The sequence below is a fragment of the Dermochelys coriacea genome, chromosome 6 (genome assembly GCF_009764565.3).
Source record: "Dermochelys coriacea isolate rDerCor1 chromosome 6, rDerCor1.pri.v4, whole genome shotgun sequence".
Taxonomy (NCBI): Eukaryota; Metazoa; Chordata; order Testudines; family Dermochelyidae; genus Dermochelys; species Dermochelys coriacea.
Window position 1 is genome coordinate 66,830,847 of NC_050073.1, and position 18,827 is coordinate 66,849,673.

The 18,827-nt window shown below is 40.7% G+C and overlaps 1 protein-coding gene across 1 annotated transcript in view; it reads left to right on the forward strand.

Moving 5' to 3' along the window:
• Positions 1-18,827, forward strand: part of INO80 (INO80 complex ATPase subunit) — a 126,829-nt gene that overhangs the window by 70,329 nt on the left and 37,673 nt on the right. Inside the window, exons 25-26 of the mRNA XM_038408051.2 lie at positions 4,119-4,259; positions 12,602-12,827. Coding sequence (XP_038263979.1) covers positions 4,119-4,259; positions 12,602-12,827 — 367 coding nt within the window. The remainder of the gene's footprint in view (positions 1-4,118; positions 4,260-12,601; positions 12,828-18,827) is intronic.

Consider the following 18,827-nt stretch of genomic DNA (forward strand, 5'->3'; position numbering starts at 1 on the left):
CTTTGAAAGCCTATCACAGTAAAGGGTGACAAGACAGTACACACTAGGGCAAGTAACTCTTTTTGTACATGAGCTGAAATATTAGTTACTTTTACAAAGATATAACTGACACAGATATAATTGATATAGATAATGTAGTGGACTAATATGTCTATAAACATTTTTCTATGTACCAGAGAAATCAAATATTATTGGGAGTAGGGCCTCTGTACACTTGAATTTTTAGGCTTCAGGGATGATATTTTCTCTTGGCTTGATTGCGGCCAGCCCAAAGTCAGTGGCCCATACAATTGAGTAGCCTCCAATTGTTGATAAATTGATTATTTGAAAACTGCCTTGCAGAGGATAGCAGTTCATAGTATGAATTGAGTTGTGTGTACTTAAAAAGGTTAGTATTCATATTTGCATAAGTGGAAAAGCTGTGAACAAAACCTGGATCTAAAATGCTGGGTGTCCATCCTGAAGTATGGGTTGGGTTTGGATTGGGCAACATACATATTTAAAAATAAATAAAAGTGGATGTCTCAGCTAAATGGAAAGTGCAGAAAACAAGTGCATTTTGGTGTTGAATTCAAGATGTATTCTCTTGATAGTGTGCTCATGTAGCTGTTACTTGTTACTCCCATTAGTATTACTATGTTGAGAATAATACAGTCCCTTTTGTACTAGAACCTGGCAAGACATAAATATCATCCAGTTCTCCAAATCATCTCTGTTTCCATGGCAAAGATGCAGTCACATGTCACTATTGGTCCAGGTGTTGTGAGTGTTGTAGCCAGCAGCTCCTCCAGGCAAAGCTGAGCCAGCCAGGGTGGGAAATCCAGTAGTGTGTACATCAGAGGGGTGCTTGTGTTACCTTTGGTAGATCTAGAGGAAGCTTGACTCTAGGGCTGAAAGGCTCTTGGGAGCTTTGTCCATTCCTCTCAGCTAGAGTATGTTGCAACTTGGGGCCTGTTTAAATTAGTTTAAAATATGGTAATAATAATTAAAGTGGGTCTTTAGGATACACGTATTACCGTATATCTGCACTCCCTATGTGGTTTCAGAGTCCTATCTGTGCAGTTTACAGACATCTAAATTTCATTTCTGTCAGCCATGCAAAATCAAAATAGCAGGTAAAGAATAAGCTGTTACTCAGTTGTCTTATTTCAGTTATGTGTGTATTGGAAAAATACAAAGTCACTTTCTTATTGCAAACCGGCTTGAGACGTTTTCATGCTCCTTGGGTCTGCATGCAGGCTTGAACCAGATAAGAGCACATAGGAAACCACACAGAAAAAAAGAAAACAGTATAAACATGGAAAGTCTTTTCTCTCGTGCTTCAGGTCAACACTTCCAATTGAAAGTGTGAAATATAAACATAATCTGTTAAAGTACAAAGATAATCCAGAATTTCTTAAATATCCCTCTTGGGATTAAGGAAACAGTTGAATGCTGTCTTGAGTGACCTTGCTCATGTTAGCACTGAAATTATAACTACTTTTAGTGTGTGTGTGTGTGTGTGTGTGTGTGTGTGTGTGTGTGTGTGTGTGTGTGTGTGGTTGGGCAGGTTCTCTCACATCTCCTTTTCAGAACAATATATATTATAAATATAATGTATGCTAATATGATATAGTGGGAGACAGCACCTTGTTTCCTTTCGTTTCCTCATTTGTGTTTGAGAAATCTGGGAACGCAGTAAAGTTTAGTGAGACTGCAGGAAGCCTGTGTCTCCTCATTTTACAGTCCATTTTCCAGCAGAAAGAAGGCTTTTACAGCACTGCTTAGTGACTGCACCCTTGTGCCAGGTACTACCTTAATTCTTATTTTGTGACATTTCCCCCCGCGTGGCCCCCCCCCTTTTTTGTTCTTGGCTTTAGTTGCACAAGGGTATTTGATCCATCCTAGAGTTGTATCTATGCCATGTCCTGTAACCTTACTCAGTTCCTTCCCATGTATGTGAATCTGATGGGAAGCTAGTTTTCAACTGTGTCTGATATATCTATTGCCTGCTCCAATCATAAATATTTAATGGCAGCACGTCATGGAATTCAAACAGGGACACTTCTCTTGTGACTGTCTCATAATTTGTGTTCAGATAACATGGAGAAGTAGACTCTGTATTAAAAGTCTCTTAATGTTCTTTGTATACATGCATACAAAATATAATTTGGTGTTCCTTATTTGAGATATTGTCTTAGAAGTCTTTCCTTTGTTTTTTCCTGTTTCTAATTGGGCTGAAGCCAACATGGCTTGCTTTTTTATGTCCGTGCCCAAAGGAGACTCAAACAGTGAAGATGTCCTGTGGAAAGTGTGTATCAGTGGAATAAACATTTTTTTTAGCTAATTGTTGCAATACAGTATCCTACACTGCAGGCTTTGTGTGGAGAGCAATTCCAGTTTCCCACCACCTCATCCCCAACTCTCTCTCTAGGAAATAAAAAAACAAAAATGTGCAACAGCCAGAGCTGCAGCCAGTATTCCAGTGCTTGCTGTCAAAGAACTTGCTGAGAAATTCCTGACCCTGTTCAAATTATGTAAAAGAAGAATCAATCCAGTCTGGACTCAATCAGATTGAGGGGCAGGAGTTGAGTCAGAATGTATGAATTTGCTTGGTGCCAGCTCAAGGCCTGGAGCTAGACAGGTAGCAGCTGCAACACTGCTTTCACAGATGGGGCTGACTGAGTGTACTTGGAGATCTGCGGTGACAGAAGGGCTACTAGCATAGATTGACCATGAAGACAGTTACCTCCATTGTTTTTGAGAGTTTTAAATTATTGAGCCATGAGAATATTTTTTTGTTTTGCAGTTAAGGTAAATTTTCAGTTATAGTATTTAGCTCTTGTGTTTGCTTGGACTGTAAAGTGGCAGAATCCAGCTAAAGACCTGCTGATATCTCATGGAAGTTCTGCAGTACCATTTAGAAACATTTCTGTTGGTGTCAGATTTTTTCCTTTCAGTTTTCATTACAGAGCCTAGATCTATGGATCAGAAAGAATTTTCTCCCTATATTAACTGACACACAATTGATTTAGAGGCATTATGGGATGTGTATGTTTTGAGTTGTCTTTCTCTGAAGCATCAGGTAATGGTTGTTACTTACAGAGCTTAATGAACTAGGGGTCTGACTCCCTACAACAAATCCTTTGATTTTATGAAAATAAAAGATATGTTTCTTAGTTCATCTGCTCCTGCTGCTAGTGTCCCCCTGAAACTATCTCCCATTTTTGACATCATAATTATCCCACAGCAACTAATTGTGATCAGAAGATTACAAGTTCAGATACAGAGTAAGCATCAGGAGTGGATTAGTCTCTAAATCACACAAGTCATATTTTGATACAGATATGTATGGTAATAAAGACAAAGGGAAAGAGGGACAGAAACTAATATAAGCAAGCAAAATTGTTCTGAAGTAGTTGGTTTTTCATTGTTTTCCTTGAGGAGCAGAGCATATTGAGAGGCTTTCCTTTCTTTAAACTGCAGTGCCATCCCAGATCCCACAATTTTGGCTCCATCTACTTTCATGATGCCAAAAGTATCCTTTGTAAAATGAGGGATCTGCCATTATGTGGGCACCACAATTCTGGCAATGGGATATACACCCTAAGTGCCAGCACCCTCAGGCCACCAGTGATAAATTCAAGAGCAATTTTGCATGGAAAGAGGAAAAAGGATTAGAAAAGGGATGTAAATAGTGGAAATATAACAATCTGTTCACCTCTGATGTCCTTCTAGAGCTCTCTCCTGCTAAGGTTCTTTCTATCCACATAGGGCGTGCCTTAGAGTAGTGTGAGAGAGGGTCATCCTTACTGGAATATGTATTGGCTTTCCTGCCATTAAAAGCTAAGGTGAAAAAGTGCTGAGGAGTCAAAACAGTGTGTCCAATTCTAGAATATCTGTCTAGAGGGGGAGAAGTGGCAGCTGGGCAGAGTCTCCTTTTCTAATTGAAAATGGAAGTTGAAAATGGAGGCACTGAGAATTCTGTGTACTAACATTACAGTAGCTATGTAAAGATCCCTGTTCCCAAGGAAATTCTTTGGTGATGGTTCATTATCATTCTTTCTGACACAGAGGTAAACAACTAAAAAGGATTCCCTTCTTGGTTGAATTAACTCTTTATTTAATTTAATTTTTAGAACCTTGTGTTCAGTAGCCACTGTAAAACAGTTACTGGCTATTCAGACCATGTCATACATCGAAGGAGATCAGCTACCTCATCGGTCCGGTGCTGCCAGGTCACTGAACTGCCATCCTTCCTGTGCATAGCCAGCCCACGGGTAAGTCCTGCAAAGATGATATTACAGTGAGGGAATCTATTCCTTCTTGTAACTATTTATGAAGCTGCTATGATTTTTTGTATAGTACCATTGTCTTTAAAAAATAACCTTTTGTGCACTTAAAAAAAAGTGTTCCTATGTCCTGTCCCCACAAAATTTTCAAATCTCTACCTGTACAGATGTTATGAGGCAAGAAATATCTCTAATATTGGCCCAAACTTTGAGATAAATGGTAGTAATTTCATTTGGTCAAGTCCTAGAGAATTTATTAATAGGATTGATTCCAATGTAGTTCTATAGGAATATAATAGACTTTTATAGACATTACCCCCAAAACAGCTATAGCAAATGATACCCTTTCTAGTGTAGGGGGTTTTTTAAACCATTTTATGGAATGCTGTTGTAAGGATAGAATTCTCTATTAAATTCCGTTGGTTGGTTGGTTGGTTTAAAAAAAACTATAATAAGCATATCTTTTGGTATTACATTCTTTAGAACTTCTTTTGTAAATTTTTTACCCAGGAGGAGGAAGGGCAAGGTTGTAGTAGCAAGCAGCGAAAGGAAGATGCAAGATTAATTGGCCTATCACACTCCAAACTTTCATAACCATTTTGTTTTTCTGGTACAGTGCTGCTGCTATGCCCCTTACTCAGTGTGTAACTTTTATCACCTTTGAATTTGGTCCATTATGTAGTGCTGTGAAGATTGGATATGTATTTTTACAAAATGAAAGATGCATGTCCCCTTTCTGAAATTCAGCCCAAATACTCTAGCACTATATCTGGCCAGTAATATGCTGTTTTTCATTTTGGGGGAATGGGAAGGGAGATTTGTTGGAGGTGGGATGGGCTTTTGTCTAAGTGTTGGTCAACGCTAGGAACTTACATCTGTATAGCTACATCTTTCAGGAGTGTGAAAAATCCACACCCCCTTAGAGACATAACTATATCAACCTAACCCCCAGCATAGGCAGTGCTAGGCTGATGGAAGAATTGTAGCTACTGCCACTCTGACATAGAGAAGCTACAGAGGAGACCTTACAGCGGTACTGCTATAGCGGTACAGCTGTGCTGCTGTAAGGTCTGTAGTGTAGACATAGGGCTTGACTACACTGGCAGTTTACAATGAAAAACCCCCCTGAGCACAGCAAGTTTCAGCACTGTAAAGCGCTAGTGTAAACAGTGCACCAGCACTGGAAGCCATGCCTCTCATTGAGGTGGGGGATTTTTAGAGCGCTGGGAGAACTCTCTCCCAACGCTGCACCATGACCATTGCCAGTGTAGACTAGCCCATAGTCCCAGAGTGCAAGCTGAACCACTGAATTGCTGTGTCACCTTAATTTTCCAGACCAGAACTCTTATTCTACTCTGCTAGTGAAAAACAGCCTCTCCAAGCACTGCTCACACATCCATTACCATGTAAAGGCACACCCAACAAAGTTACTCCCAACCACTCATGAACAGATCTAGGGCCACACCCACAAATCCCTTAGTCCCTTACATCCCAGAAATGTGCATCTTACACTGTTCAAGGCCCCCTTGGACAATGTAAGCTCATTATAAGTCCATCATTCTATCACGTTCTATCACTATGCAACAGCCTTTATTAACCTGAATAGAGATTCTCCAGACACTTCAACCAAAAGCACACAGGCTTAGATAAACAATGAAACGAGTTTATTAACTAGAGAGAGATTTTAAGTGATAAAGGCATACAAGTCAGAATTGGTTATGAAAGAAATAAAAAATAAAAACGCAAGCTATTTCCTAAACTTTACCAAAGCTAATAGTTCTAAAAGCAAAACAGATTGTTTCACCATAAGCTGCAATACATTTCATAGGCTGTCTCCTTCCAGCCTGGGGCCACCCCCCCACAGTTTAATGGTGCTTCTCTTTGTCTTCCAAATGATCTTGCTTCCATGTGTCGAGGTGTGGGAGTAGAGTCATGGGGAAGCCATTATGTCTTATTTTATACCCTCCTCTCTTTGAGGATTCTTCTCCCGAGGGCCCCTCAACCCCGGCTGGGTGCAGTCTGTGGGGTACGTGAGATTCGAAGGGATACGTGAGATTCAGTCTTCCAGGTGAATTGTAAATTTCTTGTTCACACCTTCTGCGTATGTAAGGGATGTCATGCAAATCTTTTGTTTACAGTCCCACCTAATGGTGAATGGTTGCTTCAGTAGCTAATAGTTTTCTAACACCTGTGGTCAGTCCTTTGTTAACACTGGGGAGTTAGTCTGTGAGCATTCCCCAGAATTACAAAATGTTTCAGTAACAAACATATAGCAAAATCTTATAGCTCAATATTCAATGTTGGTGCACACATTTTAACAGGACAACGATGCTCAGCTGATTATGGGTTTTCAAATGATACCTCACAAGGCACATTTTGTACAAAATACATCATAACTATATAATAGTGGTGAACATGGAGTACAGGGTGTCATATGAGGTATAGGCTATCACAATAATACTGCATGAAATCCATTTTTACTCTGTAAATTATTCTTTTTATTGTGGCACTCTAGAGATGCAGTTATCTATTTATTAATTCCCAACCATGCATGCATACCGTTTTCATAAGGAGTTTTTGACACATTGTTTTTTAATAAAAGGTGAGCCACTGAATCCTGCTTCTCCCAGTTGCCAGGGTAAAAGTGCAGTTTTTGAGAAATAGCATAAAGTGAGAAAAGCATGTGGTGTGCGCTAACTACACCAAGCTAGACTCCATAGCACAGATACAGTGATGATGGATAAGAATAAGGTTGCTTTTCCAGGGCCTGATCTAGCAAGCTGCTGAGCATGTTGTGCAGTTACATGCAGTCAAAGAGAGTTGTGGGTGCTCAGCACCAAGCAGGAGCTTAGCCAAACAGCAGGATTGGCACTTTAGACTTTTTGTCTTTTTTGAACTATGTAATTCATCATCCTCGGCTTCATCTTCTCCCCCTCCCCCCAATAAAGGAGGGGGACAAGCTGAACATGGAGAATAAGAAACAGGCTAAATGAGAAGAAATTCAAAATCTACGGGAAATGACTCACGTGGCATACTTTTACCTTATATTTCCTTTATTTTATGATCCAATAAAATGTGAAAAGCTTTCACTCTCTTGCTAGCAATAACTGTGTTTATGGGTATGAAACACCTTCATAGGTTATCATATGTAGCTCCAAAAGTCCAGTCAACCACCTGCTCTCAAAAAAAAAAGAACCCTACCCTAAAGGAACTGGAAGGTTGGCTGCAGAGGAGCCACGGTTGAGGACATCTGCTTCCAATTAGCCTGCACTCCCAAGCCTGATGTCTACTGTTTACTTTGAATCAATAGCAGGCCAATAAATCCCCGTCACTGATGGAGAAGCAATAATAGCAATAATCATAGAGAAGCAGACTGGGAGCAGAAGACTCTTATCACCAAGCCACCCAAATGTTCCATTCCTAATCTGTGTTTGTGTTGTTGCTGGATTTATCAGTGGGCTTGACTAAAACTGGATGTGTGTGTAATTATACATTGGCATCTGGGGAAAGGAAGATGGCAAATAGCTGCCTGCACTCATGGCCTGTTTGCTTCTCCTTGGCACCTCCTGGAACGAGCTCATCTGCTCTGATTGTTAGGCCAAGAATCTGACTAGGCCTTGCAGAATGGGAGGCTATCCTTCCTGATCCTAACATCACTTTGTTCAAGAACGGACAGTCAACTGAAAATAGATGTGAATGAAACACCGATCTCCCTAGAATTACTTATGTCAACTGTGCAACATAGGGGCTCTTCACTGACCTCCATAAATAAGTTGTGTCATCTATGAAGGTATGTGTGTATTTTCTGTACTGCAGGTCAATGTGAGTGGAGCATGGTCAAAAGCTCAGCTCAGGAATTGATATGCTGATCTAGTATTGGGCAGGTGAGGGAAAATAGTGTCTGCAGTTTTTGTCATAACACTTGTAAATGGGGAAATTGTCTGGCCTTGGTTTGGCTTGGCTACTACATAGAAAGGATTAAGTGGAGACAGGGCTTTGTTTTCCTGGGAAGTGAAAATTTAAGTGTTTCACGCTTGTTATTAAGTGTTGGCAGGAATGTACAAGTCTTTAAACAGCAGAATGAGCCCAAATGCTTCCAGAAAGAATGTCCCACTGTTGGTGCTGAGCTATGATGAGGTGTGGGAAGTTAATGGAGCAAGAGACAGGGATGGGATTGTTTGTAGATGATGGTTAAGGTTGTGACAGAGTATAATTTGTATGCATTTGCAAGCCGTTATACTGAATCAGAGAGAAGCCTAAAACACGAAGGTGATTTGAAGGATACATGTGTGTGTCATGTTCTTTCTTTTAGTGGGCTCATGAAATCAGCCCAGAGCATTATGTATTGTTCACTTCAGTTTAAGAGTTTGATAAACTCCTGTATGGATTCCAAATATCACAATGATAGGTGATTTAAAAATCCTACAACATATTCAGAGTTAATTTTGCATGAAAATAGAGAAAGTATTCCTTAAACTAGCACTGATTTTATACTGTATAACTGTTGAGTTAAAGATGATATATGTAGATTACCTCAAAATAGAGTTTCGTCTTACTGATCTAATCCATGATTGCTGCATTAATACAATTTGATAGCACACATTAATAAACATGAGAATTTGGAGTCAGGGACTATCTGCCTTTCATTACATATAGCACCATAAGAACAGACCTGACAGTGAGGGAGAGTTATGTGCGCACATATATGAAACTTTTCCATTAGTATTATTTGTCTGTCTTTTCTTTCCCTTCCTTTTACAGGTTCCTCAGCACTTTGTATGATTTCTTTTTTCTTGAAGGACATGTAGATGTTTTTGGATGGTGTCTTATAAGTATTTGTGTGTGCGTGTGTATGTGGCACTGTCATGACTAACTCAGATTGCCCCAATTATGGCCTAAGATATTAATAACCTTTACATGTGCACAATTCCTATATGTGAAGGTTCTTTCCTGTTAATATAGAGAGTGCTTTCAGACATCTCAGGCATGCAGAGTTCCCTTGACATTCTCTCCTAATAGCTCTTCCTTTAGGGTCAGATGTGACCCAAGTGCAGCTCTCAGAGTCACTCTCATTTTTTTCCATACGGATTTGTAGCCTGAGGAAATTAGGGTTCCTGGCACAAAACTTCCCATCTTAAGTTCAGCAGCCATAATGAATTGCATGCTAGGACCTACTACACAGGTCACACTTCTTTATTAAATATGAAAGTGGCTACAGATTGCTCTATTTTGAGTAAAGTTCTGGCCTTCAAGCGCCTTCCAAGTAGTAAAAGCTAAAAAGTTTGGGCATCACTGCTGTAGGGAATATTCTTCTCTGTTCCAACTCAGGTTTGTTCAGTGTAGAAATATGAACTACAGCTTGAAGGTAAACAATGTCCTTTACCAAGGGGAAAGATAGGCCCCTGGGTACATTTTTGCCACTATTACTGTGGGGTCAGTATTCAGGCAGAGGGGTCTAAAATTCATTCATCATGAGAAACCTTGCTGCCTTGCACTAAATACGTCTCTTGCTTTGACTGCAGATGGCAGTATACTGTAGCAAATCCTCTTTGAATCAGTGCTAAGTGCTCAGCCCTGCCTTTTGGTTCTGATTAATTTTATATTTTCATAATGATGGTATTCTGAGTCCTCAGTGAATTAACTGTTCTAGTATCCGTTACTGATTTCAGGTTGGTCTAACGTGCAATCCTGACATCCTGTTCCACCTTCCCAAATCCCTATTTCTTCTCTCATGGAAGAGCTGCAGTGTACATCTGTTCGCACTATGGAAACAAGTATGCACAAAGCCATTTTTAGTCCGTGAATAAGTCAGACCTTGTGCATGTTGAAATACACAAATTGCTGTACTACTTGTTTTTCTGTTTGAATTTGTACCATAATTGTGTGCCAGAATCTAAGCATTCATTTAAAAAAAAACCAACAGCCTCTAGTCATTATGGTTGCAAAAAAACCCTTTCATTTGGGAAACAAGGAGAAGAGATTGAAGATAGGTAAAGGTTAGCCATAGTCTTTCTCCTAGTGTAGATGCAGGCTCTAATTCCTTTTACCTTGATTTAACTGGTCTGGATCTACCCTAACTGCTGGAAATTGTGGAGAGAATTCCTAGTTTTCATACATGTGCATAAATAACATCAATTTTCTACATTGTGCTTCTGGTGTATAGGCACTGTGTTCTCTGAAATGGTGACATACTTGTTTCCTGGATTAGAGAAGAAAATTACAAACACACCATTATCAATAAATAACTTTTCTCTCATCTTAGGGAATTAATTTAATAATATGCATTGAAATTTGAAATTTAGCTTTCATTGTTTTGAAGCTGTTGAGGTAAATGAATTCAAAGCATCTTTCCTGGTCTCTCAAAAGCATGTCAAAACTTCCTCTGTCATCTTTGTAGGAAACGGAATATAAAGAGCTTTTGTAGAGTCTTTCCCCCAGAATGTTTGTCCCAAAGCAGACTTACACTCAGAAAAGAGACAAGGAAGTTGGCAGTATACCCCTTCTTGTAAAATACTGCATGTTAAATAGTGATTTGGTGCTTTAATTTTAGGCTTGTAAAAGAAAGTGATGTATTTGCTCCATCTGCTTTGGATTTTATGCTCTAACTGTTAGTGAGAGGTCTATAGAGCATCCCACTAGAGCAGTTGTATGTGTGTGATGTGTCAGACTTTTCCCATGATTCCTTCTGTTTTCATCGCTTTGGGGAAATGGAGAGAGAAAAGGAAACTATCAGATGGGAGTAGAACCCTGTTTTTCAACTGTCCTAGGTAAAAATGAACGAGAACATCTAGGATTACATGGCACAGCATTTCCTGTCTTTCCCATTGCTTCTTGCATCCATCTTAACTCCTTCATTAGGGAGCTGTTAAAATGTATTTGTTCTGAGTAGTTATCTGCTACACAGGATGGCACCTCAGAGTTGCCTGCTAGCCTGGTGAGGAGAGATAAGAGAATACTATAGATCGATACAAAAGGCAGCCTTGTCTACTGGAGCAGACACTTTATCAAGGCTCTTTCCGCCATCTGAACACACAGCTGTTTAGCTGACCAGTCCCTTCTACTCTCCATCCAGATAGCAGCACAGAGTAAAATGATGGAGATGGTCCAAGATAGCTAGTTATGGTATAAAGCCTGGGTTCCTGTGTTGGCAAAAGACTATTCTATGTAGCTGGACAGAGCATACTGAAAGCAGTCAGTGAAGAAAGGGATGCACAGAATGACTAGCTAAAAAACATAAGATAAACCGCCTTCTCATCTTAATAGGTTTCAGAGTAGCAGCCGTGTTAGTCTGTATTCGCAAAAAAGAAAAGGAGTACTTGTGGCACCTTAGAGACTAACAAATTTATTTGAGGCTCCGATGAAGTGAGCTGTAGCTCACGAAAGCTTATGCTCAAATAAATTTGTTAGTCTCTAAGGTGCCACAAGTCCTTCTTTTCTTTTTTGCGAATACAGACTAACACGGCTGCTACTCTGAAACCTGTTAAGATGAGTAAGGGGTTTATCTTATGTTTTTTAGTTAGTCATTCTGTGCATCCCTTTCCTCACTGACTGCTTTCAGTATGCTCTGTCCAGCTACATAGAATAGTCTTTTGCCAACACAGGAACCCAGGCTTTATACCATAACTAGCTATCTTGGACCATCTCCATCATTTTACTCTGTGCTGCCATTTTACTCTGGACTGGTTAGCCAAACAGCTGTGTGTTCAGATGGCGGAAAGAGCCTTGATAAAGTGTCTGCTCCAGTAGACAAGGCTGCCTTTTGTATTGATCTATAGTAAGATCTTTTCTTTTCTACTCATCTTAGATACTGAAATCTTGTATTAATATTAATATTTGTTTTATTAACATTTTTCTTTCCTGATTTCCATGTCTTCAGTATTTCAACTATACATAGGTCCCTACTGAAATGCAGTAGCCTTCTAGGGTAGGGGAGAAGTTGAGGGAGTTGTGCAAAGCTGGACTCCAGCAAGTAACTACTAGACAGTGAAGAATTCCAACCAAACATAGATGAAATGAGCTATACAGTGACAGTGCACTTTATTTTATTTTAGTTTTGCCCTCCATCGTGCAACAGTTGGCGCTAAATGCAAGTCAAAGTACAGATTAGCAGGAAGGACAATAGTTCATGCCTGAGCATTGACTGGGCACTTTTTTTCCAGCTCTCTTTATTTTAAATCAGTTTAAGATGGTATTACCATTTGTATATTAACATAATGACTTTGCTTTTAAATTTTGTCCCTCTGGAAACTAATTTAACTGAAGGCTTTTTTTGTGAGAAGAGGGAAAATGTGAGTGTATGTATTCATTAGTTTACTTGTGTTTACTCATAGGTAATAGCAGTGCCTCTGGATTTCTACTGCAATGATAAAAGTGCAGAGTATGAACATAGGGCACTTAAGGAAGGAGGAAGTCTTGAAGCAAAGCAGTGTATATTGAATGGGGCACCCGAACTAGCAGCTGATTGCCTGAAACGATGTTCCCAATTCTTCCCGGAGTATCCGGGAGGGTTGTTGGGGGTCAGGCCTCAGAATGGCTGGTCTTTCATCAGAATACCAGGTGAGTTTCTAATTCCTTTCTAAATTTCTATAGTGGAATAGATTAATGGGACTAGGAAAATAGTCATCTGTTCTTTTTCCTTTGAGTGAAAAAGTCTCCCTTTAACTTCTTAAAGTGCTCTGATTTCTACCCATACGTTTTCTGAAGCAAAGCAGCCAGTGGGGGGAGAGCTAGTTTAACACAACTCTTCTGGTGCTTAACTCAACTGGGCCGGCCTTTGGGCTGGGGTGGCTGCCAAGGGCAGCCTGCCAAAGAGGGCACGGTGCACTGGCCTGGCCCGGAGGTCCACTTGCACGCTGCAGCCAAGCGGCTGCGGCAGTGGTTCCTCTCCACCCAGCCCAGCCCCTCTTGGCCACCGGGCCCAGGGCTGCCCCCTCCTCCCTGTCCCTTCCTTCCCCTTCCTCTTGCTCCTGTTAGCCAGCCGGCAGCCAGTTGAGGGTTCCTTCCAGTGACGGGGGTGGAGAGGAGCCCTCAGTCGCTGCAGCTCCGCTTCGGCCTCACCTTCTCCCCCCAGAGGCCTGTACCACTTGGTGGAGTGAGCGGGGGTAGGGAGAGGCTCGGCAGCAGGCCTGGGGTTTCTGGCTGCTGGACAAGTGGGGCAGCACTGGTGGGAGGGTGCTGCACATGCAGCTCACCCCAGCCCCACCATTATTTGAAATCAGAGGGGGGGCACCACACCCATGGGGGCCAGGGGAACCAAAATGCAAGTTCGCCCAGGGTGCCATTTTCGCTTAGGCCAGCCCTGTAACTCAACCAGCATTTTAGGCTATAAAGAGATGTTTTTGATTGCTAGACCACAATACTAGGGCTTTGTTTTTTGCCCCTCCCCTTGTCCCCTTTCCTCCTGCTAGGCGCATATTCAGAAATGCTTCTTCCACCACTGGTCCAGAACAGAAGACTCTTTAGAGATTGGTGGTAGACACTCATTTCACAAGTTCCTCCTGTGAGCAAGTCCACTGAGACACTGTGGTATTGGCCTAGGAGGTCTGTTTGTCAGTCCTCTGAACTATAGGATAAACATTATACTTGCAGCAGTCTGCAAAGAAAAGGCAGGATTTGGGGTACCAAATATAGGGTAAAATGGCCTGAGAAGCAAAGGCAAGGGGGGATGATTCACTGGATTTAGACTGGAAAAATCTGTGTTTGCACCATGGCAGACTTGCTTAAATTCTGGGACCAAGGGAGGAAAGATGTCACTGCAATAATAAAGCAATCTCAGCTTTCATTTTGATCCTCTTGATTAACCCATAATTCTGAGCATAAGTAACTAGCTCCCAGTTTGATTACCAGTACCACAGTGACATTCAGTAGCTGGGAATACTGTCACTTTGCAAAATGATGGTCTTGAACAGTGGCCTGCATGAAGCGCTAGAGATTTGAGAGATAGTTGAGGAAAAACAGCTCATGCTGACAGATTGCTAGCTTGTCCCCAGGACCCTTTTGGGTCAAGGATCTTTGGAGGGGGACATGTACAGGGTAAAAGGAAAATGGTTTTTGCTTGCTTCTTTCTGGTTTACTAAGATTTCTCATAGGGGAATTGAAGACAGGTTATCGGAGGGATATGTGTGTGGATGTGTATGTATGTGCACACACACAACTCTATTTAGTGGGGCTAACGTACCTGCTGAGATGGTTTCAGATTAATCTGATTTATACCGTGTGGTGAACTCTTATACTGTTTGGTCTCCAGCAATTATACAAAATCAAAAGGTTAATTACTGCTGTGACGGGTTGGATCACAGAAGCCCCCTTGGGAATTGCCAACTGATGTGCTGAGACTACCTCTGAGCCCGCTTTCCCTACCAGCTTGGGACTTCAGTGCCCTGCCTGGTTTGAGCCAGACACGCTTGCCTGCTACAAACACAGACCCAGGTCTGAACCACATCCCCCAAATGCTGCAGGCTTAACTGAAAACAGCTTAAGAAGTGTTCCTGTCTCCAACACTCAGGTACCCAGCTCTTAATGGGGTCCAAACCCCAAATAAATCAATTTTACCCTGTATAAAGCTTGTACAAGATAAACTCACAATTTGTTTGCCCTCTATAACTCTGATATAGAGATATGCACAGCTATTTGCCCCCCTCCCCTCCGGTATTAATACATACTCTGGGTTAATTAATAAGTAAAATGATTTTATTAAATATAAAAAATTGGATTTAAGTGGTTCTAAGTAATAACAGACAAAACAAAGTGAATTACCAAGCAAAATAAAATAAAACGTACAAGTCTAAGCCTAATACAGTAAAAAAGTGATTACAGATTAAATCTCACTCTCAGAGATGTTCTAGTAAATTTCTATCACAGACTGGATGCCTTCCTAGTCTGGGCACAATCCTTTCCCCTGTACAGTCCTGGTTCCAGCTCAGGTGCTAACTGGGGGATTTCTCATGATTGCAGCCCCCTTTGTTCTGTTCCACCTCCTTGTATAGCTTTGGCACAAGGCGGGAATCTTTTGTGTCTCTGGGTCCCCACCCCTCCTTCTAAATGGAAAAGCACCTGCTTTAAGATGGATTTCAGTACCAGGTGACGTGGTCACATGTCCTGTGAGACCCCAAGCCTTCCTCCCTCCCAGCCTGACTCACAGGAAGACCTGCAAGCAAACAGAGCCATCCACAGTCAATTGACCTGGTTGATGGGAGCCATCAAGATTCCAAATCACCATTAATGGCCCACACTTTTCACAATTACAATAGGCCCTCAGAGTTATATTTCATATTTCTAGTTTCAGATACAAGAATGATACATACATACAAATAGGATGACCACACTCAGTAGATTATAAGCTTTGTAATGATATCTTACAGGAGACCTTCTGCATGAAGCATATTCCAGTTACATTATATTCACACTGATTAGCATATTTCCGATGAAGTGAGCTATAGCTCACGAAAGCTTATGCTCTAATAAATTTGTTAGTCTCTAAGGTGCCACAAGTACTCCTTTTCTTTTTGCATATTTTCATAAAATCATATAGAGTGCAACATCATAATTGGAGCTAAAAGAAAATGAGAGGGATAAAAGTGTTTGGGGTAAAGTAGGTGGGGGGCATGAAAGGAGAGGTGCATGAGTGTAAGAAAGTTTTGTGGCTGAGGTGGGACCCCAAAAGATGAGGATATGTTCTGAAAAAATCTTGACATCTCATTCTGCCACTTGAAAAAGTTTATAAAAGAAAAAGTTTGGAATTAAATATTGTTTGAATAACAATACACAGGAATCTTGTGGGTGTACACTCATTGTAAGTAACTATATGGTGAATGATGCAGGTGCAAGGTTAAGCATATGGTTGTCAGGGAGAGAGAGAAGCAAAGGTAAGCAGGTGGATGCTGGAGAAAGTGTATACCGAAATTGAGTTAAACAAGTGGATGTTGGTTAAGTGAGAAATAGAGTAGGTTTAAGTTTGAGCACTGAGAAGGAACATAGATGCAGGGACAGGGGAGCAATGTGTGTATGTATGGATGCAGGTATGATCCAAGTCATTATGGAAAGTGAGTAATGAAGCACCGAAGAAGCAATTTGATGCAAGGATAAAGCCCAGTGAATGTAAAATGGAACTATGGGTGCAAAGCTCTAAAATAAGTAGGTACTGAAGCAGCTTCTATCTCTCTTAACCCTGTCCCCATCTGAGACTGAATTCCCACTATCCCTGGCAGCAGACGTAGTTGCGATCACTGTGGGAATCTCTTGAGGCTTTTCCTGTTCTTTGAAAGAAAAATGGTCCTGGATTAAATGGCAGGAAGCGTCTGAGTCCTTTTAGCATCGATAAAAAGCACTGGCCTCACTGGCTGTTTACTGTGAGAGCCAGCTAGCTTCTTATTGACCCCATTGTGCTCTGCAGACTGCCCGGGGGGAGGGTCACTAGAATCCAGACTCGTTATCTCTTTCCTCTATATTTTTATATATCCAGAGGGGCATTTTCTAATTCCCCAGGGGTCCATGTGTCCGGCCACAGTCATCAGCCAGAACTCTCACTGAGGTTATTCTGAGTCATAATCATTAGTGAATATCTGTTTTCCACAGGCAGTAGTATCTATAGCACCCCCTCTCAGCCAGCTTCAGTCCATCCCCTGCCTGGCTGGTTGGTAGTTTTTTATTCTGTTGACTGAAGAGGCACCATTAGGTCCGCAGCCCCTTTCCTGCTGTTCTTGATTACAGGACTGACTGCTTTTCCTTCTCCACTTTATATTGTAATAAAGACTTTGTTGTTGGGCACAGTGCAATCTGTAAGTCATAGGACTGGTTGAATTTTTTTTTAATGAAAAATAAAATGTCAGTGATGACATTTTGAGCTGGAAGAAATCACTTTAGTTGAAATTTTCTGATGAAATTTAAAAATTTTACAGTTTCAAATTCTGAAAAAAAAATATTTTTTTTTCAAAATTTTGGAGAAATTCCACTCTTTTTTTTTTAAAAAAAAAAAAAACTTTTTTCCACAGGGGATAAGGGGGAATGGAGAGGGAAAGTAAAAACAGTTGGAGAAAGTAGATAGGGAGAGAAAATCTTTTAAACTTTTTTCTAGTAAACTACACAATGTTGCTTTCTATTGGGGATAACATATAGGTGGAGAGGGTATGTCCTGATCATGGCTTTGCAGAAGCAGTCTGTGATGCTTCTTGAACACTAGGTGGCAGTCTTTAAACATACAGAAGTTACTGAGTTTTAAATAATCAATATTGTCAAGATAGGACACCACAACACACACAATTAAAACAAACGTATTTTCTCTTCCGGATATAAAAATATTCCCTTTGATACGTTTTTCTTGCTTTCCTGTTGGTTGTATTCCTCGAGGGATCTCTGCCTAAATTCTCAGTAGTTTAGTTTGTTCTGTATGCCAAGAGATTAGGCAAAGATCGGGATCAACAGATTATTTTTGCACTGCTGACTATTGACAGTGTGATCTCCTTCTCACCCAACTAAGAGTCAAGGGATATCTGATAAGTTGTCCTTCGCTCCCAGGATGCATCCAGTTGTTTGTAATTGTTTAAAATATAGTAAACCATTAAAGGGGAGATGGTTGGAACCAGTGATGAGGCATCTGTTTCCAGTTACCAAAACTTAATCCTCTATTCACACTTGTTAAGAGATTGCAGAAAAGCAGTAGTATTTTGCCTTTTGAACCATGCCAAAAATTCTTCCTAAGCACTACAATGGAATCCTTTAGTTGGGTTGCTTGTCTCAGCATAATTTCTTCTGGCAATCTGACTAGACAGATTTTACATTTGAACAACCACTGCTTGTAATTTCACTTCTTCCTCTCATACTCATCCCACTGATAGTTAACAACCACATCAGCTCTTTATCATTTCTAACATCTTAATGTTTCATAACTAATGAATCTAAATAATTTAATTCATCCTGCAGTGGGAAGCTAGCAACCGGAAGAACAGCAAAATTAAATGGGTCTTCATTTAAAAATACATTTATACCTTTTTTAAAGATCCCAAATGTATCAGCTTAAACCAAATGGCTCTTAAAGCATTTCATCTCTCACTTATCTGTCAAAGCCTGAGTTCAGGGTTCTGTTTTTCTTAAGAGAGTTGATGGAAATTACTAACACTCTTAAGGTGGCTGTGCTCTGTTTTAGAGATTACTAATACCATCATTTGCAGCTGGAAAACATCCGAGTGCCTAAATTCAGGTCTTGAACTGTCTGTCGTCTTCTTGTGCTGGTCCCTATGTGTATTCCACTGTGGATGCATGCGCACTTCATGTGCCTGGAGTCAGAGAATTCTTACAAGCAGTGTCGGTTGGTCTGTACATGTGCCCTTGCTCTCCTCATGCCTCTAAGGGTATAAAGGGCAGAGCAGATCAGCCACCTCTCCAGTTGCTGCTTACCACTGTGTGGCTTGAGTCAGAATCTCCCAATGTCCAGAACGGTTTCTTCATTGTTATTCTTCGATCTGTAAATATTTCGTAGTTTGCCTTTACTGTATTTTGTGCTTAGTTTTTAATACTGTGAAAACTGTTTTATCCAGCATGTTGGGGGAATAGGGGTGCTCA